This window comes from Muntiacus reevesi, chromosome 4 (assembly GCF_963930625.1).
Source record: "Muntiacus reevesi chromosome 4, mMunRee1.1, whole genome shotgun sequence".
Taxonomy (NCBI): domain Eukaryota; kingdom Metazoa; phylum Chordata; class Mammalia; order Artiodactyla; family Cervidae; genus Muntiacus; species Muntiacus reevesi.
Window position 1 is genome coordinate 125,333,041 of NC_089252.1, and position 21,101 is coordinate 125,354,141.

At 38.4% G+C, this 21,101-nt stretch overlaps 1 protein-coding gene across 5 annotated transcripts in view; it reads left to right on the top strand.

The window, feature by feature from the left end:
• The window catches only part of NAV3 (neuron navigator 3), an 888,057-nt gene that overhangs the window by 724,122 nt on the left and 142,834 nt on the right, over window positions 1–21,101 (top strand). For all 5 annotated transcript variants that reach the window (XM_065934132.1, XM_065934129.1, XM_065934130.1 and 2 more), the window contains one exon: window positions 9,880–9,999. In XM_065934132.1, coding sequence (XP_065790204.1) covers window positions 9,880–9,999 — 120 coding nt within the window. The remainder of the gene's footprint in view (window positions 1–9,879; window positions 10,000–21,101) is intronic.

Here is a 21,101-nt window from a genome sequence, read left to right on the forward strand (position 1 = left end):
CACAATTTAAGTGTTCAGTAAATTATCACTGTCATCACAATTAGATTTTTATCAGTAAAGTTATTAACCTGATGATTAATAACCTAATAATCTTAGGGTATAACCTCATATAGGAGATGGTTGAAATTGTGAGAGGTATGAAGAAAGAATCCTGGGAAAATAATAGAGAAGAGAGATCATGAGAGGGATTATGTATGTATGTATTGGAAAAATGTGTTGAGTTCTTCCTATGTGTAAAGCAACATTCTAGACACTATGTGTTCAGTGGTGACCATACAGACACAGTACCAGCCCATGTATTGTTCACATGTTAGTTTTTTTATATTTTTATGTGTTCATTTATTCAATAAATGAATAGTAATATATGTACATATATATGTAAGTGTGTGTATATACAGTCTTAGATAAGTGGGTTTTGAAGGCTTTTATTTTTTTTAAACTGAGTTCTGCTTATAGTAATATATATTTTTTTTTTTAAAATATTATTTTATTAGTTGGAGGCCAATCACTTTACAACATTTCAGTGGGTTTTGTCATACATTGACATGAATCAGCCATATAGTTACACGTATTCCCCATCCCGATCCCCCCTCCCACCTCCCTCCGCACCCGACTCCTCAGGGTCCTCCCAGTGCACCAGGCCCGAGCACCTGACTCATGTATCCCACCTGGGCTGGTATATATATATAGTAATATATTTTACCAGCATACCTATATTCAGGAGCTATATTAGGTAACTAACTTCTGTAGCAGAGAAATTTCAAAATCTCAGCAACTTAACACAAAGAAGTTAATTTCTCCTTCACATAAAACAAACCCTTCCTGGTGTTTCTGACCATCAGTCAGGGAATGTGTATATAAAACACCATCTTTCAGAGACTAGGATGATAGATAACATGGCTATTACCCAGCCAGACAGCCAATGTCATCCTGGGGGTTGATTTCAATAGGCAGATGACAAAGAGATAGAGAACCGAGGTGTAGGAATATTTCATATTCCTGGAATTGAAATTCCTGGAAGTGAGGGTATGACTTCTACCCACCTTCCCTCATGCAGAACTCCAGTGGTCGCATCTAATCGTCAGGGCAGCCAGGGACCACTGTTCAGCTGTGTGCCCAGAAGGAAGAGGAAATTGGTTTGATGCGAGTTGAACTAGTCTTTGCAGAACTCTCTAATGAGAAATTTTTAAAAGTACTGTTATACCCCTTTTCCTTCTTGCGTGTTCCCTGACTCACTGGAAGCCTGTTTCTCACTTCCGTTCTCTGGTTTTGTTCACTGTTGGTCTTTCAGATGAGGTCTTGAACAGTCCCACAAATGAGTCTGTATAAGTACGTGTTCATGGTCTGCGTGTATCATGTTGATCAACCAAGTCACCCATATTCAGTGACTAAAGTAGAAGATAAAGAAAAAAGAAAGTAAAAATAACACAAAACTTGTTTGAAAGCTCCCTCTGATGATGTTGACCTGCTTGGCCTTATACACGGTGTCTTTCCCATGGTGGAGTGCAGACACGGGAATGTGACAAGTGACTCAGAGTCCTGACCCTGAGTGGAGGGTGACTAGCTGTGGTCAGAGGCAGGGCCGCCGGTCTCGGTTCAGCAGTGACTGGGGTTGTGGGGAAGACGCCCAGGATGTGCGGTGTGTCCCACTGCTCATCTCTGAATGTACTGTGCCCCTGTTGGCATTGGTAGGAAGCAGTCCAATGTGTCAGCCTAAAATTAAGACGTAGGAAGACATGCTCAGCGGAATTTAAATTTGATGTTTTCTTTAAGAAAAAGGGCATAGAAATGTCTGTGCTACAATTCATGAGAAAATACTGAATCACAAAGTTAGTTCTCTGTTCCCAATTTTTAGAAGTATGTTTTAGTGATTAAATGGACAAAAAGAGGCTCAAAAGGCATAGCAGTGAATGAAGATGTTTAAGGATTTTTCTCTTAATGTAACTGCAAGATATGTCATGAAGTAAATGGAAATGGGGTTTCATTTTTTCACATACTTCAGGTAGAACTGAGAAAATTAGGTAATCGGCATTCTGAGATTTCAGAATTTCTTGAAGCATGCAAAGGCTTATCTCTTTTTTCTTTTCTCAAAATTACTTTAAACACTTGGGGATGTGAATCTGCCAGTAATTAGGAATTAGTCAGAGGAAGGCCTCTTACTTATAATGAATATCTTTGGAAAAGTCTCCATGTAGGAAGAAAAAAAAAAGGAATACCCTAGAAAATTGGAGGGAAAATTGCATATTTTAACTGGGTGGAAACTGGAGTTATCTCCAGGTGTCACAGTGACAAATAGTTGGGCCAAGAATATAACCTAAAATTCTACTTTAAATGGCCCAAACACAAAGTAATTTAATTCTGGGGAATGACATTTTTAAAAGGGAGGTGGATACTTTAATCCTGCTTCTCCCCTGCGCACGTGCACAAGTGCTCCATCGTGTCCGACTCTTGGTGACCCCATGGACTGTAGCCCACCAGGCTCCTCTGTCCACGAGGTGTCTCAGGCAAGAACACTGGGGTGGGTTGCCACTTCCTCCTTTGACCCTCCCTCATTTCTCCTGTAGTAAACTTTGTGAGTGACCGAAGCATGCATAACATTGGAAAAGATAGGGTTACCTGAGTTGGGTTAAAAGGATGTACATGATAAACTACTTATTCCTAATCATCATGCTTCTATTCACTTCATAGTCAAGATATGAGAGTTATTTTTAGTGAATGTGGAAAGTCTAATAGACAAATAGCTGGTTATGCTAGTTAGCATATACATAGCACTTATTATGTGCTAGGTAATGCTCTATGCATTTTACATATGTTAACTCATTTTGATGTTGTTCAGTCACCCGATCATGTCCAACTCTTTGTGATCCCATGGACTGCAGCCGGCCAGGCCTCTCTGTCCTTCACCATCTCCTGAAGTTTGCCCAAGTTCATGTCCATTTCATCGGTGATGCCATCCACCATCTCATCCTCTGATGCCCTCTTCTCCTTCTGCCCTTGATCTTTCCCAGCATCAGGGACTTTTCCAGTGAGTCAGCTGTTCACATCAGACAACCAAAATACTGGAGTTTCAGCTTCAGCATCAGTCCCTCCAGTGAATATTCAGGGTTGATCTCCCTTAACATTGACTCGTTTGATCTCCTTGCTGTCCAAGGGAATTTCAGGAGTCTTCTCCAACACACAGTTCTAAGGCATCAATTCTTTAGAGTTCTGCCAGTTCTTTGGCGCTCAGTTTTCTTTACAGTCCAGCTCTCACAACTGTACATGACTACTGGAACGACTAGCATTGATTGTATAGACCTTTGTTGGCAGAGAAATATCTCTACTTTTCAACACACTGTCTAGATTTGTCATAGTTTTCCTGCCTAGAAGCAAACATCTTCTGATTTCATGCCTGCAATCACCATCTACAGTGATTTTAGAGCCCAAGAAGAGGAAATCTGTCACTACTTCCATCTTTTCTCTATTTGCCATGAAGTAATGGGACCCAATGCCATAAGCTTAGATTGTTTAATATTTAATTTTAAGTCTGTTCTTTTACTCTGCACCTTCACCCTCATCAAGAGGCTCTTTATTTCCTCTTCATTTTCTGCTGTTAGAGTAGTATCGCCTGCATGTCTGAGGTTGTTGATGTTTCTCCTGCCTGTCTTGATTCCAGCTCTAACTCATCCAGTCCAACATTTCTCATGATGTGCTCAGCGTATAGGTTAAACAAACAGGGTGACAGCAGGCAGCCCTGCCATGCTCCTTTCTCAATCTTGAGCCAATCAGTTGGTCCATACAGGCTTCTAACTGTTGCTTCTTGACCCGCATACAGGTTTCTCATGAGACAGGTAAGAAGGTCTGGTATTTCCAGACCTTTAAGAGCTTTCCTCAGTTTATTATGATCCACACAGTCAAAGGCTTTGGCAGAGTCTATGAAACAGAGGTAGGTGTTTTTCTGGAATTCCCTATCTTTCTGTATGATCCAGCAGATGTTGGCCATTTGATCTGTTTCCTCTTCCTTTATTAAACCCAGCTTGGACATCTGGAAGTTCTTGGGAGACGATCCTTAAAATTATCTATGCTCATGATGTTTGTTCTAGATGCTAAACTAGAGTTCCTTGGAAGTTGAACATGAACACAAATTTTAGATGCCCTGTGTTTTCATGTCATAAAAAAATATCTAATTGTTAAGTTTCTGATATGAAATATTGAATGTAAAAACAGTTCTAGGAAGATTGGTAGGGACATGGGTTTTGCATCTTTCCAAATCTCCACAAAAAACAGAACAACTAGATAGCAGAGCCATAAAAAAAAAAGATAATTGTTTACTTAAAAAAGCTGATACAAGGTTTCATCTCAAACCCCAGGTATGAGTAATGAGGGGCAATCAGTTAAGAGCCAAAGAATCAGATTGATACTAGCTTGCATGTGTGCTCAGTTGAATTCAACTTTTTGCTGCCCCGATGACTGTAGCCCACCAGGCTTCTCTGTCCATGGAATCTTCCAGGCAAGAACACTGGAGCAGGTTGTCATTTCTTACTCCAGGGGATCTTTCCGACTCAGGGACTGAACCCACATTTCCTGTGTCTCCTGCATTGGCAGGCAGATTCTTTACCGCTGATACCATCATCTATGTGCACCGAAACAGGAGGTAGTAGCGGGACATCCGATCACACTGAGAACAGAATAACCCCAAAAGAGCCAAGAGACGCTGACTGGAATACACACAGAGGCCCTATCTGAAGGCAGCAACTGGAGCTGGGAGGGCTGTGACCCGGCAGGGAGAGTAGGGCTGAAGGTCATACCTGGAGGGAACGGAGCTTTCTTGTTCCCATGAGTTCATTAAACTCTCCAGTTGCAGCTTCCTTCCCAGACAGGGCGCCACTCTGAGGGGAAACTTCCAGGAGGAGAAGCAAACTGAACAGGATGTGGCAATAAAAGTGACAATAGAAGAGGGAGGTGGGAGGGGGGATCGGGATGGGGAATACGTGTAACTCTATGGCTGATTCATATCAATGTATGACAAACCCACTGAAATGTTGTGACGTAATTAGCCTCCAACTAAAAAAAAAAAAAAAAAGTGACAATAGAAAAGGTCCAGATCAAGATGAGGGGTGGGAAGAGAGTCCAGAAATCACAAAAAGCTAGCTATTGCATTTTAAAACACTACACAAAAGTAATAGAGGCAGTTACTGTGTGAACTTAGAAAGGTATCTAGATCAAGTTTGTTTTTATTCCAAATAATTGATTTCACATAAAAATAAGCAAGGCAAAAATGCCAAAATAAAAACCCCACATAAACCCAAACATATGCAACACATGCAACTAATAAAGGAAGAATATCAATGAGAAAAGAAAAAACATAGAATCCAATAGAAAAATGAGCAAAAATCATGAACAGACATTTCACAGGCAAAACATAAATGGCCTTTAACAAAGTAAAAATTTGATAAACCACTTGATAATTTGGAATTTATAAATTAAAGCTAACATGAAAATTCTTTTTCATAAGCCAGTTTACTTTATAAGCAACTTCTTATTCATAAGAAGTTTATTCTGAAAATATTTTCAAAACTCTTGGGCACTGACTAGTAAGGTTTGAATATGTGTATGTTTCTAGTATGACCCAGTGATTCCCTTTCTAGATATAGACTTTAGACAAACACTTGCTTGTGAGCACAAGGAATTATGTTTATATAAATGTTCATGGTAGAGTTTTTTGTCACATCAAAAAAACTAAAAACAGCTCAAATGTCTGTTGCAGTCAAAGCGATAAGTAAACTGTGCGTGTGTGTACTCAGTTGTGTCCGACCCATTGTGACCCCACTGCAGCCTGCCAGGTGCCTTTGTTCATGGAATGTTTCAGGCAATAATACTGCAGCGTCTTGCGATTTCCTACCCCAGGGGGTCTTCTCAGCCCAGGGACTGAACCCGTGTCTCCTGAATCTCCTGCACTGCAGGTGGGTTCTTTTATCGCTGCGCTACCTGGGAAGCCCTGCAGTGCTTTTATAAAGTGAAGCTACACGACTCGAACACGCAAAACACAATAATATACACCAAGGTAGATGATTTGCAAAAATTTAATTTCGAATGAAGGAAATAAGCCACAGAAGAATATATATAATATGGCTCAATTTATATAAAGTTCAAATTCATGAGATGCTAAGCAATGTATTTCTAGGAATATATGTCCATGTGTTAAAATCATAAAGACAAGTAAAGGAATGCTTAATACAAAATCCAGGACAGTAGATATCTCTGGAAGCGAGGTTTGGAAATGTAGGGTTAGGAAAAGCCTCTATGGTCATTGAAGACTGAAAATATTCTCTTTCTGAATCCAGGTTATGGGTACATGAAAACTGATATTATTTTTTACTTATTATTTAATGTATATTTTTATACTCTTGCAAAAATATGATATATTTAACTATGATGCTTAAAAAATTATGGATTTGCTGTGAAGATAAAGTTGTACATATTTATGTTGACTGAGAAAATGAGATTGAATCACATACAAAAATAAGATTTGAATACTTCTTCCTATTTTAGTGATTTCTAGATGTAATTAGAACATGGTGATGCTGATTCACAGTTCTGAATAGACTGTTCTGTAATAATTGAGGGTGCTGAGTGACAAGTAGAAAAGCATCTATCTGGATTGCTGACTAGGTGAATGGAGTGTTTTTCCTGTAACTATATTAGCATACACAGAGCCTCACCTTCGTGGTGAAGGTGACATATGGTCAGTTTATGCTATATGTGGGGTGCTTATGGGAAATACACATTATCTGTACACAGAAAGCAGTCTGATATCTCATTCTAGTTCATGTTGGAGCAGCATGGCCTGGAAATATTAATTAGAAACACACACACCTAAAGAAAATACGCCAAAGTAAGCAAAGTTTTTCTGCAGCAGAAGGAAGAAAAGAGATAGCAGTGGGATGGAGGAAGAATTAGAAATGCTTTTGGAGACCATTGAGTTTTTATGTGAACCATCTTAGAGCTAATAGAATTTCAACATGGCTGAAGTTGTCTTAAGACTTTTATATTTTTAGAGATTTTTCTTTTTGTCAGTAACCTTCACAGGTTTCCTTTGCAACATTTTGTTTATACCAATATGCCTTATGACTATTACCCGTTAAACTCAGCTTATGGTTTAGAAGTTTACAGGTAACATTATAAGGAAATGTTTTTAAAAATTTTACATTTTCTTTCACAGTGATTTCCTAACATTTATGGTTCCCAGATTGTGGCAAATTTTTCTAGAGGAACTATGAAACTCATTAAAAAAAATTTTTTTTAATCCTTTAGAAAGACTGAAAAGAAGTAAGAATTTTCAAGAAAAAAGTTTTAATCAGAAATTTGCTTTACCTGTGCTTTACCCTATATATAATTTCTCAAATAGCAGACTCATGGTTCGACTATGAAAATGCCCTGCTGGCATTCCAGTGCAACAGTGCCTGTAAACAGAGGAATTAGACATGAATGGCTTTTTTGGTACAATTAATACCTGATGTAAACCTATTTAATATTACCTGGAAAATCCAAGGGTCAATGCAAAATGAGTATCCTTTGAAATGCTTCTTAAAAAGAATGCTTTTTTTTTCCTTAACTCATTGAAATTTTCAAGCATTTTTTTTCTTTTGAAATTGAATTTTCAAAGCATTTAACCTTTTTCTATAGAACTTACTCTTCTATAAACATTGAATAATTGAAAGGTTATATTTCTAATAGAAGTGATCATCCATCTAATTTCTGGTTTACATTCATTGTCATTGTGGATAAAGTGCTGAGATCTGCTGTCATGGTTTCTTCCTACAGTATGGAAGCCTTTCGAATTCAACTGAACAAACAATATACATTTATTGACCCCGAACTATGCACAAAACACTTGGTTGAACACTTTTAGATATTTACCAATGAATAAGAGAGACCAATGAGTTGTAAAACTTAACACATAGACATTGTTATTTCTTCCTCCTGAAGTTAAATTTAGGATCAACGATGTTGATTTTTTTTTTTTGATAAAGGATCTCAGTTGTCCTTAGAGAAAATTTATACCATTCTCAAACATTTAAGACAGTTTCAAAAGGTGAGTGAATGAGAAAGCTATTTATCTCTAAACACTTTTACTTTATCAGGAATTCCATATATTTCACCTTAAAAAAAAACAATTAAAAATATATAGAATTGGTTGAGAATGATGTGGAAGTAAGAATAAACAATAAAAACAATAAAATGTTGACAGCCCCAGTATGGCAACTGAAAAATTAAAAAGTACAAAGGACAAATATCCTTTACTCTTTGTCTCATTTAGTATCATTGTTATGATACAGGAAATTAATGCTCATAGTCATGAATTAGTTGTCAAAAATGTTGTCATGTCTAAAACATTCCCTGTTTAAAAGAGTATGTCAGTTTTCAGCATGTTTTGGAACCAAAATACTCTTTTTCATTGTTTTAATTTTGATGGGATTAAATTATTTGGTTATCAAGAAAATTAACCATGTAGAGTACCTTACAAGGATAATATACTATGACTTGTTGTTTGTGTATAAAATTTATATATTTCCTTTTTAACATGTGGGAGAGACTTTGTGAATAACAAGTTGTTATTATAGGATTCTCATTTTAAGAGCTTTATGTATTTTTCCTTCAATTATATAAAATCTATCTTCAGTAAATATTATTCTCCCCATTTTCAGAGGCAGAAATTGAGATAAAACTAAAATGGATAGAATTTATTAATCATGTGAGTGACTAACAGGTTTCATAATCCTAGTTTTAACTATTTGAGCAATCTTTAATATGATCATGATTAATTTTTTGTACTAAATAGTGGAATCAAATTTGTTTAAGCAAATTGGCGATCTGATTATAAGGAAGCAAGGATATCTCCTAGAACCCAAAACGATGTGAAGATGAAACCACGTGACCAAAATGTGCTTTTTGTGCATCTGTGTCATTCTTTCCATTTTGCTGATTGGTTTTCTCTGCGCCTCTTTGCATTCTATGAAGACAAATATCCACAGCTCCTGGGTTTTCATTATCATAAACTTTTCACGTAGAAAGACTGATGAGCAGTCTTAGTCCCATTTTTCAAGATAGAAACATTTGATTAGCCCCACATGGGGTAGAAGATTAACACCTGTTCTAACCCTGATTGCCAAGGAAGCAACATGACTATGACAGTCTACCAGCCCTATTGATGGCGGTGGTCCTGTGATGGTAAAGAAGTTGTTCCTAGGGACAGGAAGCGAGTCAGGCGTTGTGGTCCTTCAATTCAGATAGCTGTGCGTGTGGCTAAGGTGATGGTTTCTGAAGCTGACTTTCCAGATTTATCCTCAAATCTCCTGTGACTTGGTTGAGTGACTTAGTTTAAATCCTTAAACATTTTGTGCTTATTTTCTTTATCACTGACATGGGGATAATAATGTTATTGCAAGTCAACCATTTAGAACAGTTCCTGGTGACATCTTAAATGTTTAATACATCTTAGTTATTTTGTAATAGTGGTCAACTGTGGTGTACATTTATTTATCAAATTAATCAAATTTTAAAATAACTCCTAGGACCTTCAATTCTTCAAAAATGGTATTTATAAGATGAAATGATCTTGCTTTTATTTTGCTAAGTCTGTTCAAAATATTGATAACAAGGAGAGAAAGAAGGAAGGTTTTATAATAGGCTAGTTATTGTTGCAGTAAGGAAGATTAATTTCCTAATAAACTTCAAGAGCTTTTCTAATACTTCCTGGCGAGTAGGATATTTATATAGAAAAACTATAATAGAGCATATTTCATAATTGCAATATTAAAATTTGTGAACACTGTTAAATTAAATTATACAGAGGAGGTCATTCAATTCTCTGTTGACTAATTGGGCTCTTATTTGCAGGTACATGACGGATGGAGGGCTCAGTCTGTACACGAGGAGTCTGAACCGAGGCCCAGACACAGCAGCTTCCAGGGACGCCATTCAGAGGGGACTGCATGATGTGGCCGTGGATGCAGACAGGTAATGCCATCAGCGTGTTTGATGGTGAGGAGTGCATAAAGCAGTTTCACAAGTGAGATCCTAGGAGTTTTACAATATAAACCAAATGAGTTTTTATCCTGATATAATCCTCATTTTGGAACTAAGGTGCCTTTGTTTATAAGAATTTTCATTCTGTATACCAAAAGGAATTGTGTCGCTGGTGAGAATATTTAATACATTTCAGGTTACATGGTGGCAAATTTTAATATCTACAAAAGCAAAATTATAAATATAGACCTTTGCTTCTTCCCTGAAAAGAACCCTGGCTGGTAAATTCCTTTCAATTCAGATGCTCTCAGTTCTACCTGGGGGCTAATGATATAAAGATTAAAACATAATTCTAATTACGTTGTAAGATGAGCTTGCTGCTTTTCTTGATGGCTTTCTTGAAAGCATACAGCTAAATCTTGCTTTAGGCTAACCTCTTTCGTATCTCAAATTGCTTAAAGACTGGTGTGTTTTCATATACTGGTTATTATTTTGCTAGGAATTGTTTTGCCAATTTTATCAGAATCACTGCTGTTTGAAAATATTGTCTTTGTGAAATGTTGTTGTAAGACATACTTTGACCTGATTTTACCCACTCTTCACTCAGAATGTTTGATTTCTTAAGCAAGGAGAGATTGCCTATTTCTAGAATTACTGTATATCAATCCCTGGAGTAGTTCTTTAATTCACTATTTATGAAGGAGACAAAATGTTAAGACCTAATGTATCCACATTCTGAAATAAGAACTGTATATAATTCGTTGTGCATTTTAATACAGCCAACTCCTAAGGCTAGACAGTGCATTCTGATATTAGTCTTTAGTTCCTGCTCACCAAAATGCTGTTGATGTTTTAACTCTGATTGGCCTAGATCCCATCCTGTGAATGTGCTAGTCTCCTAGGCTGTATATTAGGTGTCTGTGTGAAGCATGTGGTTATAATAGGCTTATAAAAATTTTTATTCACTGTGACCCCCACCTGAACTATTCTTCAACTATTTTCCCTCACTGACTCTAACTTCAAACACAATGGTCCTCTTTCTGCTTTCAAACTGATGCTTCCTCTGCCCGAATGCCCTTTTCAGTTTAAATGTTACCTTCTTAACAAAGTGTTTTCGGAGTAGCTAAGGCACATTTCATTTCCACTTTCTTTCCCATTATCTTAAATTATTTTCTTTAGTGTACACATCAATCCTAATTATTTGTTTACACATTTATTTTGTATCTCCCTCACAACAGTATAAGCACGGGAATGCAAAAAATTTTTGTCGCATTTATGATATGTTAAGCTTTTAACAAACGCTTTTGGAGTGAATGAACAAAGGAATGAATATAGCGATCCATTCATATAGGCTAGCAATACGGTCCGGTTAGTTGAAGAAACAAACAAGTCTGGGGAAAGAGACAAGATACCACAAGGATATTATATAAGAGTGGGAATATACTGTCAGGATGTTATATCAGAGCGGGAGTGAGTTATGTTGGGAAATAGGAAGTAGTGATTAGAGGGAAAGAAATCCAAAGGGCCACATTTTGAAACTGACTTACCTATTGTTAGCTGACAGTGGAAAACATTAAAGGAAGGGGAAAAAATCTGTTAGTCTTCGGGAATGAGATGTATTATGGCAGAACCCGGGAATTATTACAAAGGCAACTTATTTTGGAGACATATGGGATAACCAGGTCTCTTTGCTCCCTTAAGCCTTCAGATTGGGGCCTGGCTGACGAACCTCAGACCAACAGAAAGATGCAGGGCTCCATATAGATTATTAGGACCAGCAAAAGTCATTATTCTTGAAGTGTGGTACCTGGATCTGCAGCATCAGCATGACTTAGGAACTTTTTAGAAATGCAGATTATCAGCTCCATTAGAGACTTCCTGACTTGGCATCCAGCAATCAAAGTTTTAATCAGGTGATTTGGATATACACTAAAACTAGTGAACCACTATCTTAAAAATTAACAAGTAGAGGCTGCTGCTGCTAAGTCGCTTCAGTCATGTTCGACTGTGCAACCCCATAGATGGCAGCCCACCAGGTTCGTCCACCCCTGGGATTCTCCAGGCAAGAACACTGGAGTGGGTTGCCATTTCCTTCTCCAATGCATGAAGGTGAAAAGTGAAAGTGAAGTTGCTCAGTCGTGTCCAACTCTTAACGACCCCATGGACTGCAGCCTACCAAGCTCCTCCGTCCATGGGATTTTCCAGGCAAGAGTACTGGAGTCGGGAGCCATTGCCTTCTCCAAAGTAAAGGCTAGGCCTATGAAAACTAAACACTGATCATAAACATGTAAAAATAAAACAATAACATTTGGAAATATTTACTTTATTAACTATGCTTTGTCAAGTGGAAGAGACCATTAAAATAACAATGGCATGAATCTCTGTTGTATTTTTGACACTAATCTTTTGCTGTTGTTATTCAGTCACTAAGTTGTGTTCAACTCTTTGTGACCCTCCATGAACTGCAGCATGCCAGGCTTCCCTGTCCTTCACCATCTCCTGGAGCTTGCCCAAACTCAAGTTCATTGAGTCAGTAATGCCATCCAGCTATCTGATCCTCTGTCATCCCCTTCTCCTCTTGCCCTCAATCTTTCCCAGCATCAGGGTCTTTTCCAGTGAGTCAGCTCTTCGCATCAGGTGGCCAAAGTATTGGAGCTTCAGCTTCAGCATCATTCCTTCCAATGCATATTCAGGGTTGATTTCCTTGAGAACTGACTGGTTTGATCTCCTTGCTGTTCACGGGGCGTATAAGAGTCTTCTCCAATACCACTATCCGAAAATATCAATTCTTTAGTGCTTAGCCTTCTTTATAGTCCAACTCTCACATCTGAATGTGACTATTGGAAAAACCATAGCTTTAACTATATGGAAGTTGTTGGCACTTGTTGGCAAAGTGATGTCTCTGCTTTTTATAGGCAGTCTAGGTTTGTCATAACTGTTCCTCCAAGGTTTTCACGAGGTTTTCAAGGGAGGAACACTGAAATGGTTTGCCAGTCCCTTCTCCAAAGGACCACATAGTGTCAGGCCCTGACCAGCAGGGACGTGCCTTGCAGCCAGTCAGCACAGCTGAATGACAGGCCCGGGGCCATGGTTGTCCCACTGCGGGTCTTGGTGGACGTGTAAACCATCACTGGCCATCGGGTGTCCTTCATTGTGCGGCCACGGGTCGAGGCAAAGGCCCTGCTAGACAATTCAGTGCTGGGAAGGAGGTCCGGAGAAGGCTGGAGCAAATGTTCTTCCAAGGAACCAGCATATTTTAATTTCGTGGCTGTGGTCACCATTTTTTAAATTAGATAATGATATGTTGTATCTGTCTCTGTTGGATTCAGATTTTGAAAATCATGTAAAAGTTTTTTGAAAGAATTATGTAATATGAGGAATGCAAAAGAACTTTGTCCACGTTTATATATTAAACAGCAGCATGGTGATAATGAGAATCCTACTATAGGAGCTGTTTCTCTGCTATTATAGATAAATCTCAAGCTCTTTTCAAAGCATATATTCAGAGAGTGATTCCAGAGGCATATCATTTTAAAGTGCATCATCTTACATATTAAAGTTGTGACAGTCCTTGTGTTAACTTCTACTGTTTTGTAAAATTTTCTTAATTCTGATATCCACTCCAAATAGGATAGACAAGAATGACTAAAGGTACTGAGGAGTCTTTCAGTTTGAAATAAAACCTGATTACCTTTATTTGATTCATTGCTCCTTAAACTTTTCTCATCACTGATTCCCCCACCATTTCCCCTATAATGATAATTTGCTCCTATAATATTTTAAGAAATGCTCATTTAGCCTAATTCCCTCATTTAGTGGATATAACAGTGCAAGGACTTGAATATTTAAACTCCTTGACTCATAGCTTCCAAACTACCTTAGTCATTTTTTTTTTCCTGGATTTTTTTAAATTTAATTTTTATTTTTTATTGAAGTTTTAAAAAATTTTATGACATAGTTTGTGATTAGTTTATTTTAGTAAATTGGTAAATGCTAGGACTTGCAATAATTCACTAAAAAGTAAGTTTAAAAGAAAAAAAATCCTTAATGTTTTATTACTTTTTCGTATTTCTTAGATATTCTTTCTGGAAGATGTATCAGTGAAAAATGCACTTGTATAATTAAAAAGTACTCAGCTGGCTAGGATGGCAGTGGATTTGAATTGTTTGTGTTGCTGTAGTGATGGTTACAGGCTCCCCTTTGATCAACTTCTGAAGAAAATGTGATGAACAATAGAGAACCGCTGAATTCCTCTTCTTAGCAGATTAAAACAGCCCCAAAGAAAAGAGGAGAGCTTCCAACAGCCAACTATTTTGTATTTCAAGTATTCTGTTACTCAAAGATTGCAGTTATATCTGTCCAACACCAGCCCCATTTCCTCAGTAACCTAAGAGAATATTATAGAATGGGACAAATCCTTGTAGACATGCTGGAGGCTCTCTGAGAACTTCAGAAAATAAATTCATAACAGAATGTGTAGAATCTATCTGTTTGGAAACTAAAAGCTGCTTATGATGTACCTTCAACAAGCTGCTCAGTCCTGTCCATCAGCAAACTTACCAGTCTGTAGTTGCCTTTATCCTTTTGTAAAACCTATAGCAATGAATGTAGATTTAGTCCAACTTTTAGTTCTCTCAAACTAAATGGCTCAGATGGTAAAACGTCTGTCTGCAATGCAAGAGACCGGGGTTCGATCCCTGGGTGGGGAAGATCCCCTGGAGAAGGAAACGGCAGCCCACTCCAGTACTCTTGCCTGGAAAATCCCACGGACAGAGAAGCCTGGTAGGCTACTGTCCATGGGGTCTCAAAGAGTCAGACACGACTGAGTGACTTTCACTTTCACTTATAGTGAGATCAGTCCTAATTCACATACACTTTAATGGTTTCATTGAGCTTTTAAAAGTTAATTTTGGGGAAAGGGTGGGAGATGATTATTATTTTGACTTACTAATTTCTATTACTGTCCTCACTAGCTTCTGTACTAGCACTAACAATATTTGGTTAATAAATATATAATTTTTCCGAAGTGCCTAACATCATAATAGCACCTTGGGTAAAAGTAAAACAAAATAATAAATGTGAAAGACTCTGAGTTTATAGAAAGAACAATGTGAACAAAAGTAAAATGATAGTAAAATTGACCTAGTCATAATAGATGTGTATATAAAGTGCCTTAGAGGCACCAAAGAAAGATAATTATGTAAACTTGGGAGTATAAAAAAACATTTCCAAAAGCAATATGGTTTCAATGGGGCCATAAATAAAACACTGGATGTGAACTTGGGCAAACTCCAGGAGATGGTGAGGATCAGGGAGGCCTGGAGGGCTACAGTCCATGGGTCGCAAAGAGTCGGGCGTGACTTGGTGACTGAACAGCAACAGTTACCAGCTGAGCCACAGGGGAAGCCCAGCCTGGGAGTAGTCAGAGGGAACAGGGGAATGAGCGTGTAGAGGCATGGTAGAGTTTGGTTTAAGCAGTTAAAGAAATCCAGAAGCCGACAGGAGCTAAAGGAGTAAAAACAGATTTCATTAGGAACCATTGCAGTAAGGGAAAGAAGACCTCCATGCAGAACTGGGCTCAGTTCAGAAAACAACAAGAATAAATGGGGTCATAGCCAACAAGCAGAATGAGGGGGGTTAGGGAAGGAAGCCTATTGACAGGAGATAGAGGGCAGGGGGATTCTTGTTAAATCCATTCACTGAGATTCTTGTTAATGTCTAGGCCATGACATTTAGGAACTGAGGGTGGAGGATGGAGAAGTTGATCAGATGTTGAAGATGATTAGCTGTCAAGAGTGGAGGATTCTTTCTACATGGAGGACCTAGCAAGATTTATAATAAAACTAGGCTATGCAGCCCAGCAAGAGGCCAAGGTCAAGGAAGCAACCTTGAGGACCTGAGTTGAGAAGCAACCTCAGAGGACCCTGAATAAAGTTTCGTCACAGAGAGAGTATTTGTCAGAGCCATCAGAAATGCAATTTTGCTAGTGTCTTGGGGATGTGGGCATAAGTCGACAAGAGACAATGGCTCCAGATGACTGTTCTGGAGTATTTGGATCTCTAGGTAATGAGAAGCTATTTTACCTATTTTACTTAGTTTTTTTAAAAGCAAGAACACATGTTATAATCATTATCTTTTAAAAAGAACATTAGCACAGCAAATAATGCAGAGGATGATTCAAACGTAGGTAGACTGCTTAGGACATAACTGTGAAAGTCCAGGTGAGGGAAGATGAGCACTGACTGAGGAGCAGAAATGGGACCTCATTTGGAGAGAAACTTGGATTTAGGCTGTATATAGTACTCTGCTCAGACTGTCCTAACAAAGTGTCACAGACTGGGTGGCTTAGACAGTAGATGGCTGTGTTCCCACAGTGCTGGAGACTACAAGTCCAGATTACAGGGTCAGAAAATCCCTTTTCTTGTGAGGGCGTCCTTCTGGCCTTCACACAGGCACCTTCTCACTGTGTCCGCCCGTGGCTTTTTCTCTATGCTCCCTTGCAGTGAAAGAGATCTTTAGTTCCTGTTCGTCTTCTGATAGGGACTCCAGTTGAAGTAGGATGGTCACCCCTCCCTTATGACCTGCTTAACCTTAATTATCTCCATAAAGGTGCAATCTTTACTACAGACACATTGGAGAATGAGGACGTCACCATGGAAACCTGGTAGCGGAAGGTGATGATGTGGACACAATTCAGTCCCTAAAACTATGTAACGCCCATGTAGTTTTATCCTTTGAGATATAGGTTCAGACCTTCTATAGGCGCTTGAGTAAATAGTGAATACATGTATTATGCACATCACAAGCTCAAATCCTGCAGGGATGAGGAGCATCACATGAAGTGAGTGAAGCAGAGGAGATATGGTAACATGACGAGTCCAAGTAGGCATCTGTCCCCAGCTCTTGGAGGTCGCTGCCCATGGAAGTACGCAGATGTGGAAAGGAGGGCTGAGGATTGCCAAACCCTTTGATGTATTATTTAATTTTTATTTTATATTAGAGTATAGTTGATTTTTAATGTGTTAGTTTTAGGTATAAAGTTAAGTATTTCAGTTATACATACATTACATATATCTAGTCTTTTTCAGATTCTTTTCTCATATTGCTTATTACAGCATGTTGAATAGAGTTCTCTGTGCTGTATAGTAGTTCCTATTGATTATCTATTTAATATATAGTGGTGCATATATGTTAATCTAAAACTTCTAATTTTTCCCTCCCAACATTTCCTTTTTTGAAAACCATGAAGAAAAATCAAGTGTCTGGACTTTTTTGAGAACTCTCCCAATTTTTAAGTATCTTAGCAGATCTGTGAGGCCAACAGATAGCTAAAGATACACATACTTTTTCAATGTCAGATAATCTTGGAAATCAAAGAGGAGCTCATAAAAAGCAGGAGACCATGAACATTCTACTATATGGTCTTGTAAACTTCCTAGGTCCATTTAAGTTTCCTAAAGATATTCACTAGTGGTGATGCCTGTGAGGCTGCCAGTCATGAGAACCCTGCCCAGCAGGTAGAAAGAATGGGAGCAAAACTATCTGAGTTCATTTTTAAGTTTTGAATACAACATAGGACCAAAAAAAAAGTCTGTATCCCAGTCATATCATCACTGAGGCAAGACTGTGAGGCCTGTTATGGAAGTAACTGTAATTAATTTTGTTTAAAAGACTGCAGATCAACATTGTTCAAGCTAAGAGCACATTTGGATCTGTGATGTGGAGTGAAAAAACAAGCCTTGAGAATGAACCCTTGATATTTGAAAAGAGAATAAAGGAAGAGTAGCCATTGAAGAGACAGAGAAATCAGCTCTAACACAAAGCAGAGGACAGATTGAGTTAACTGGTATTTTTGCAATGGAGAGAAGGGGGACTAGACACCAATGTCAAATTCCATGGAGATTCTAAGGTAGGGCAAGAAGGTTTGTGAAAAAAATTAAATAAAATATAATACGAAATTTAACATTTGAGAGCTAAAGTTCTAGATATTAAACAAGGCCCAAGTCATCACCAAAGTTACTAAAGTAGAATGATCGCAGAAGTCAGAATTCAGAATTTATTCAGGTGCCCATTAACTCATGATGATAGAAGGAATGAATCTCAAAGAGAGGAAGACAAAGCTCCAGGTGTCACTGTTTACTGAATATGAACAAAATCCCTTAAATTCCAGTAACAAAGATAACTTTTTTCTAGCTCTTTTCTGGACTGTCTTACATTTCATCTAAGTTCAGTTCAGTCACTCAGTCGTGTTCAACTGTTTGCAACCCCATGGACTGCAGCATGCCAGGCTTCCCTGTCCATCACCAACTCCCGGAGCTTGCTCAGACTCATATGCATAGAGTCAGTGATGCCATCTAGCCATCGCATCCTCTGTTATCCCCTACTCCTCCTGCCTTCAGTCTTTCCCAGCATCAGAGTCTTTTTCCAAGGAATCAGCTCTTTGCATCAGGTGGGCAAAGTATTGGAGTTTCAGCTTCAGCATCAGTCTTTCCAATGAATATTCAGAACCCCATGAACACTAGGAAAAGACATTTCATCTAAACTATACTCTTAAAAACAGGGCTTCCCTGGTGACTCATATGGTAAAGAGTCTGCCCGCAGTGTGAGGGACCTGGGTTCAATCTCTGGGTTTAGAAAGGTCCCCTGGAGAAGGAAATGGCAACCCACCCCAGTATTCTTGCCTGGAGAATCCCATGAATGGAGGAGCCTGGCGAGCTACAGACCATGGGGTCACAAAGAGCTGGACATGACTGACTAACACAGTCAGTCACTAACACTTTTATATTCTTAAAAGCAGTGATTGTTTATTTCAGTTATAAACTAATCAATTTATTCATCTTTTTCCTTATTTTTGCCTGTTTAATCTTGACTTTTAAAAAATATATAAAAGCATCATATATCATAGAAATTATTATTTTTATATTGTATTAAAGGAGAGCCTGATTTCATTTGTGATACTATAATTCAGAAACTAAAATCACAACTTATGGACAAATTTACAAAATGCATGAAGGATTATCATGATATTACATGCCTGTCAGATTGTTGATCATTCTAACTTATTGTATTGAAGGAAGTCTAGTTCCAAATACTGAGTCCCCTACTAGAAGGAGAAATCTTTTTTTCCACCCTCTTAGGTTTAGTGATTGGCGGCCTGCAAATTGCACTGACTAAAAAACAGGAGCCACATTCTTATCCACATATGTATGCAGGAGAGCACAGAAAGACGCGACTCAAGGAGGTGACTAGAAACGGGATATCTTCATAGGGAAATGGGGACCAGGAAAATGATACTTATGGGAAAACAAATGACTTTTAGGAACAGTCAGTGGGACTGTGGAAGAGGAGATGGGAGATGTGATGGTTGTGTGACAGGGTCTATTTGGGCATTCTCTTATTCAGTGCCATCTGTCTCTGCTGATAGGAGTCAGTCCTGACTGATTGTGAAGCGCCCTGGGAGGAGATTGATGACAGTTGCATTCTTTGGGGGAGACTCTTTAAGGCAGATGAGGGGACTTCAAAAGAAAGAAAAAAGCTCTTCACGGTGGTATATTTTAGATGCCTTCACAGTTTTCATCAATGTTTAGAAAACTGCACGGCCTCTGCAAAAGGACTCATGGAAGATTCTTCTAAAATCAGAAAAGGGTGTCATTTCTAAGGGTAGGAAGCCTTTGGTATTTTTATGGCTTCTGCAAAGAAGATTCACAAAAGCAACAGAGATTTCTCCTAAGTCACCAAGCAGATATATCCAGAGTCTGGATTCATGATGCTTGTCACTAATTTATGCACGTTTCAACAGTTCCTTCTATTCTCTGTTGATTCATTCCCACATAATCACAGAATTGGTATATTCCCATATCTTAAGTATTTCCTTCATTAACTTAACTGGCTTTCCACAGTAATTAAAAACAAACACACAAAAAATTAATAGGCTATGATGAAAATAGATAAAAGTAAATGGAATTATTTCATTTATAATTAAATGGCCTGTCATTTCCCCTCCTTTCTTTAAGTAGGGAGAAGCCAATGCAAAGCACTGGAGAAGTAGAAAAAATTTTATTTGCCCCCTCAACTTTCCTTTGGTACCTTGCTCATCTTTGCAGGCTTACAAACTGCTGCTAACTTCTCTCCTGTGTCCTGATTCTCAGCATTACCTGACCTCATTGTGAATAATCTTATAAACTTCCAATACTTTTAAGTAATATCCCTCATAGGATTAATTCACACTGTATACATGCATTGAGAACCTGCTCTCTGTCAAACTCTGTACTCAATCCTGGGGGACCCTGTACTCAAAGGTCTTACATTAGAAGAGCTTTTTAGCCTGGCTTAATCAAGCCTAAAAAGCCACTGAGGTTCAAAGGATACTTGGACAGCACGACTAGCCCAAGTTGTTTTGATTGACATACCTTTTAATATATTTTAAAACATATATCATGTGGCTGTAAGCTTCACCACCCTTTTTAAGACTGCCCCCGATATTAAAATTGGCCATGGCTAACCTTTGCCATTATATTAGAATTAATCTCCCAATAGAGGATATGGTCCCCAATACTCTTACTTCTGCAGTAGTTTTAACTTATCTCCTGCAAAACAATTTACTAATAAATCTTTTGAAAATGGTGATGATGATGTTCAAGACAAAGAGGGGACATACTTATTATAGTAAAATAGCCATATTATATATTATCTGTCTATATTGAGGATGTAGTATTATAGCCCACATACCATAGTATTTAAGTACATTATTACATTTTATCTTTATAGCACCCCTATGAGGAGAAGGACATGGCAACCCACTCCAATACTCTTGCCTGGAAAGTCCCATAGACGGAGGGGCCTGGTAGGCTATAGTCCATGGGGTCGTGAAGAGTTGGACATGACTGAGCAGTTTCACTTTCACTTTTCACTTCCATTCATTGGAGCAGGAAATGGCAGCCCACTCCATTATTCTTGCCTGGAGAATCCCAGGGACAGAGGAGCCTGGTAGACTGCCGTCTGTGGGGTCGCACAGAGTCGGATACAACTGAAGCTGCTTAGCAGCAGCAGCAGCAGCACCCCTATGAAGTGGAATTTTTATAATGTCATTATTA